The 5,845-nt window shown below is 37.3% G+C and overlaps 1 protein-coding gene across 1 annotated transcript; it reads left to right on the top strand.

Annotated features, from left to right (window-relative positions):
* The first annotated feature begins 558 nt into the window (after positions 1-558).
* Positions 559-5,349, top strand: LOC117382339 (tripartite motif-containing protein 16-like). The gene is made up of 7 exons (XM_033979493.2): positions 559-1,131; positions 1,218-1,313; positions 2,034-2,267; positions 2,724-2,883; positions 2,957-3,100; positions 3,790-3,926; positions 4,013-5,349. The coding sequence occupies exons 1-7, from the start codon at positions 724-726 to the stop codon at positions 4,397-4,399; spliced, it is 1,566 nt and encodes a 521-aa protein (XP_033835384.1). The 5' UTR covers positions 559-723; the 3' UTR covers positions 4,400-5,349.
* The last annotated feature ends 496 nt before the right edge of the window (positions 5,350-5,845 follow it).

Genomic DNA, 5,845 nt, shown 5'->3' with positions numbered 1-5,845 from the left:
AAGAGGGCGCAATTCCCCTACAAAACTTTAGTCTTTTTAATCAAGACGTATACTGCCAGTCCCGTCAGTAAAAGCATGAGGTTTGGAGCAGAGACTTTGGAAGAATACATTTTACTATTTTTGTGTTCAATTGAGAAGATTGAAAGTTTGTATTGTTTGTGTTCAGCAAACTGGTAGTCATCTTTTCTAGTTTCTTTTTTTATTAACACACAAAAATACAATAAATAAAATAAAGTAAATGTCATTATTATAAACTAAGAGATCTAGTACAACGCATACAAACAGTGAAATATTTAATCAAATCAGCTAAAAATGCTATATCTTCTCATGACGGGAATATCTGATCATAGAATATCAACTATTGTCAGCTGTTTGTGAGAAAGATTAAAGTGTAACTAGAACAGTTTCAGCTCTTATACAGTCTGATTACGTTTTGTGTCCACAACAATATTTAAACATTTCATCATCCGTTGACGTATATTAGTTTCATCATTCTCTTCTGTTTGAAGTTTCAGTGAAGTGTTTTGTGGTCCCACCCCTTTCCTTAGCTAAACCACTAACCAACCAGGAATACAGGTTTTCATTGAGAGTAAACTACATAGCTTACATTCTGCTACACATAGTCAGTCACGCAGTTTCACTGAAGCTGATCACCTCAGGAGTCGCTGATAACTTTTAAATATTTTTTTATCCTACAAATTTGAAATCTCCTGAAAAATCACCATGTCTTTGGACCTTGACCGATACTCAGCGGATAGACAACGGCGCTCTACTGGCCGAAGCCAGCCTAGATCCCAATCCAGATCCCAATCCAGATCCCAGGCTCAAGTCGGAGATGTTCTGTGTGACTTCTGCACTACCAGGAAGCAAAAAGCAGAGAAGTCTTGCCTGCTATGCCTGGCATCTTACTGCGAAGACCATGTCCAGTCGCACTATGAGTACCCAGCCCTGATGAAGCACAAGCTGGTCAAAGCCACAGGTCAAATGAGGGAGAAGGTGTGCGCCCAACACGACAAACTCCTGGAGGCCTTCTGCCGCACGGATGAGACCTCTGTGTGTGTGCTGTGCATGATGGATGAACACAAGCACCATGACATTGTGCCAGCTGGAACCGAGAGGACAGAGAAACAAGTGGGTGCATAGGTTTAGTCCAGGGTAATTGGTTATGATGTTTTTGTATACAAATTTTATTTTATTTTATTTATTTTTTTATTTAGAAACAACTTGGGGTGACTCTGCACAAATCTCAGCAGAGGATTGACCAAAGAGTTAAAAAATGGCAGGATCTTCGACAAGCTATGGAATCAATGAAAGTAAGTACCACAACCTATGCTATTATGAGACAGATACACATAACACAACTATACACTGAATAAAAGTATATAGTATAACAAATTGACTGATTCAGTTGGGAGTGAGCCAGTGTTTCTGTATCAATTATCTAGTACTTCACCATTTGTAGAGACATGTTTACTTAGTTATGTGACAAGCAAGTGGTAAATTCTCTGTGCTAATATAATAGCTATCTTACTATAGTGGAAAATGCCTGTAAATGAAACTAAATGTATTGGTAAGTGACTATGCTGTTTGACTGAATGGCTGTATATCTGTTTCTGCTATCATGGTAACTGACCTGCTATGGGGTTAAGTAAAGTTAAGTGGCGATATCATCTTACTTTGGCTACTTCCGGGTCCAATGGAATTCTAGCCTTGTTCATAATGGAATTTCTCAGATTTTACCTGCGCCAGGGTTTAAAAAAAAAGCTAAAACAATTTTATTTAAAAATAGTTACATTCTTTATCATGAAAGTGTTTCTGTCCCTGATATGTGTTTAATTCATCAGGAGATTCAGACAGTTTTTGCTGTTTGTGTCTATGGAAATCAAAACATTTGGAACTAAACAAGCTGTAAAGATGTCACACACAGTCCCATTGTTTAAAGTAGTTTAAGCTCAGATTTTGGCATGGAACATTATCTAGAAATACCTTTTTCAAAGTATCCATCTCATCTAAAGCTCCCATTATGTTCTCAGCACTCAGCTCAGGTGACCATGGAGGAGAACGAGCGCATCTTCACCGAGCTGCTCCTGTCCATCGAGAGGAAATACAACGAGGTGAAGGAGATGATCCGCTCCCACGAGAGGGCCACGATCACAAGCACCCAGCTCCTGCTGGACCGACTGGAGGAGGAGATCACCCTGCTCAAGAAGAGACACAATGATTTAGAGAAGCTTTCCCACACAGACGACCACATTCACTTTCTGCAGGTCAGTACATATTACTTGGATACTAAATTCTCTTTCACAGTTACTCTTATTTGAGTAAAGGTTTGGGGTATTCTTCCCATTGTGAGTAAATCTACAAGTAACAAAAGCTTTATGTTGACAATATGAAATTTCTTGCACTGCTCCTTCAGATATGATTTAGTTTTCCTAATTTTTTTGTCTACCCTTTAAATCCTTTTGTGCGTTATTTAATGTTTTGTCATTTCAATTACATCAACTTCAAACTATAAATAAGATATTACATTCCTACAGTTATTCTTAAATTAGTCTTACTTGAGTATTTCTATTTGACTACTGAGTAATTCTACTTAACTACTTGAGTAATATTTTGAATAATATTATTCTTGCTTGAGTAGTTTGTGGTTACTCTATCCTCCTCTGGTCTAATCGGCTATAGGTCTCAACTAAAATAATATGTTTCTTTAATTTATTTATTAGAGCTGGCAGTCTCTTTCTGGCCCATCCGGGTATGAAGACCTCAACCGCATCAGCGTCGCTCCAAACTACTCCTTTGATGCTACCAAAAGAGCCGTTGCCTCACTAAAATTACAAGTGGAGGAAGTTGCCAAGCAAGAAATAAGCAAAATCTCTGCATCAGGTTAAATTTAGAAATGGAATCTCTGTTATTATGTAATATTTGCTTACTAAGTTAATTGTTGATATTTCAATAGTCAAAGACGTCTACATTACGCAAGAAGGTGACAAGGAACCTAGGAGGGAATCGTTTTACAAGGAGGAAACAAGGAGAGAGGATTCGAGCAGGGAGGTGTCAAGGAGCAGAGATGAACCAAGGACCAGAGATGACTTTTTACAGTGTAAGTACATTTTAATTTGGTCTATTGAAAAATAAAAAGTGCCAGTCATGTTCTATTGTGTTACCTGAATTCTTATTAAATGACAAAACCTGGTGGCAGAAACCAAATAAAGGGAAAGGCATTTGCGAAACAGGTTTGGGCAGTATACTACAGTATTTGAGCAAACACAGGTGTTCTGAGCACCTCCTCATAGTTAAAGCCTTTTAAACATAGGCGGACTACTGCAGTGATTTTTCTCTTAACTTGTTCATTTGCAGTTAGAGTTTTGCCTGCTAATGTTTGCTATTATGTAATTATTCTACATTTCCTGTAAAGTGTTAGGGTAATAATGTTAAATTAGTTTCTCTTTATTTTTTGTAAAATGTTAGATTTTTAGTTAAAGGTGAACTTAGTTACTTTTATGCCTGAGGGTTTGCCACATGTTTTTCTCCCTGGAGCATGTGGTGCCACCATGCCATGCTACAGGTCAGATCTGTGGAGAGGCAACTATGTTCACAATAAGAATACTTGTCTTTCAGTGTATTTTTGAATCACAAAACACATATATTGATCTAATGCAAATGCCATATTGTGGAACATTCTAGGCAGGGCACTATCATCTCCATAGAGACAAGCAGGTGACAGACCTCCCACCAGAAAAGTTACAAGTAAAATTATATATATTTTTTCTATTTCATGCTATTATTTAGATGCTTGTCAGTTGAGTCTGGATGTGAACACTGTTCACCCCAACCTGCACATTTCTGAGGGAAACAGAACAGCTACTATGAAGAGTGAGCCCAGGAACTACCCTGACCACCCGGAACGCTTTGAACACTGGCAACAGGTGAGACAACACAAAATCTACTCATTCCTGTCTAAATATCAAATAAAATCACTGAACATATTTACTTTGTGGTAATGTACCTCTAGGTACTTTGCAGAGAGACCCTGACTGCTTCTCGTTCATACTGGGAGGTGGACTGGAAAGGGACGGAGATTGACGTGGCTGTGACTTACAAGGGAATCCGACGCAAAGGCAATGACAACGAATGCAGTCTGGGCTGGAACAACAAGTCTTGGAGCCTGTACTGCTCAGACTCCAAAGTGTCTTTTGTACACAACAATAAAAGCACAGATTTGTTGGTCCCTCGCTCTTCCTGCATTGGGGTCTACCTGGATTACATTGGGGGAACCCTCGCATATTACGCTGTGTCCGGTAACAACATGCAGCTTCTCCATAAAGTCCAGACATCTTTCACCCAGCCGCTGTATGCTGCGTTCAGTGTGTGGGGATTTGGTACCACCATCAAGCTATAGAAGATATAAAGAAGAAATGACTGAAGAAAATCAGTTACTGTTTATTTAAATGTGATGTATTCTACAATGTTAATTGTTCTGAAATTACTGCACTTTAATAGCACTTATCTGACATAATTATATTGATCAAATGAGACAAGAGAGCAAATGAATATAGCTAAGCCCACAACCTTTGTAAAGTTTAAAGAGCCCATATTACACTATTTTCTGATCTATGAATAATGTTTCTCATTAAAAAGTTGTGTTTTGTTTCATTGACATATGTTTAACACACAAACCCTTTATATTTGGGCAGTGTTCTACTCTCAAACTGAAAACTCTCCACCTTGCACCTTGATGTCATGTGGCAATACAGGAAGTGCTCCACTGTGTTTCTAAACTCCATACACCTTCACTTTAATCATTTGGATGATTTCAGCACTGGAACTGCCAGTCTCTATGGAACAAAAGGTTATCTGTTAACTTAAAAAAACTATTGCTTCATGACATCACAAGGGGGAACAGAGCAATTTGAGCTTTGCAGATGTAAACAGACTAATAATAGTTACTCAAACATGTGTGAATGAAACAAAACACAACTCAGGGTATGTTTTTGATGAGGTAACTACATTCTAACTTCCTTAAAGCTTTCCCACATGTACAAAGATAATAACCTTTCTGCCTTTATAATTTGTATGGTATTTTAACGTTATATGGCTTTATCACTTTTTATAATTAATTTTTCATTCATTTTTTGCAAGTTTCTTTTAGTTTAGCCTGCAAATTCAATAAAAAATAAAAGTGTTTTTCCACAATGAGGCTAACACAAAATGTAAACCTTTAACCCTAACTAACTTTAGATCTTTGTGTAATCCCTCAGTCAAATAAGTATGATCCATGAACAAATTTATCTTTAATTTGTTGTTTTTGCATATTTTGATTTTGATAAATAAAGAACTGTAACAACGCACAGAATTAAAGTATTTCTCTGATAATTAGCTAAATATTGCCACTATACTTACAGGTGAGCTAACGCCAATTTGACTCTAGAGGGCAGCAGAATCACGCTCTTTTCCACACCAGTTACAGTTAATTCATCTTAAACAACTAAGTATAGAATGAAAAATAATTTTTAAAAAAAATAAATAAAATTATAGAGTTGCTTTGTATTTCTCTAGACATATTTAAGCACCGAAAAATCTTTCTTGAAGTCAAAATCTATCAAGTTTGGGAAAGGGAGCGCTTGGATGTTTTACCAAACGCCCAAACGTACCCCTAACAAAAACGTTACACTGTTTTATTGCTATTCTTCTCGTTTAAAGCCACTAGTAGTTCTATAATACTTTATTCTGCTAATTTACATTTCACACGTTTGCCAAAAAACCAAAACATTTACTTTCTAGCTTTAACACCGCCCTCGCTGCTTCCTGTCGGCACGCTCCCTAGCTAACATCTCTCTCCTCTCTC

Source organism: Periophthalmus magnuspinnatus, chromosome 15 (assembly GCF_009829125.3).
Source record: "Periophthalmus magnuspinnatus isolate fPerMag1 chromosome 15, fPerMag1.2.pri, whole genome shotgun sequence".
In the NCBI taxonomy this organism is placed as follows: domain Eukaryota; kingdom Metazoa; phylum Chordata; class Actinopteri; order Gobiiformes; family Gobiidae; genus Periophthalmus; species Periophthalmus magnuspinnatus.
The sequence above is the reverse complement of the archived record's forward strand: the minus strand, read 5'-3'. Positions and strand labels throughout refer to the sequence as shown.

Bases quoted from the DNA above. Each gene is read 5' to 3' on its own strand.
- LOC117382339 (XM_033979493.2), top strand. From the start codon at position 724: ATGTCTTTGGACCTTGACCGATACTCAGCGGATAGACAACGGCGCTCT. The intron at 1,132-1,217 runs GTGGGTGCATAG...TTTTTTATTTAG, and splicing joins CCGAGAGGACAGAGAAACAA to AAACAACTTGGGGTGACTCT. The intron at 3,927-4,012 runs GTGAGACAACAC...ATGTACCTCTAG, and splicing joins GCTTTGAACACTGGCAACAG to GTACTTTGCAGAGAGACCCT.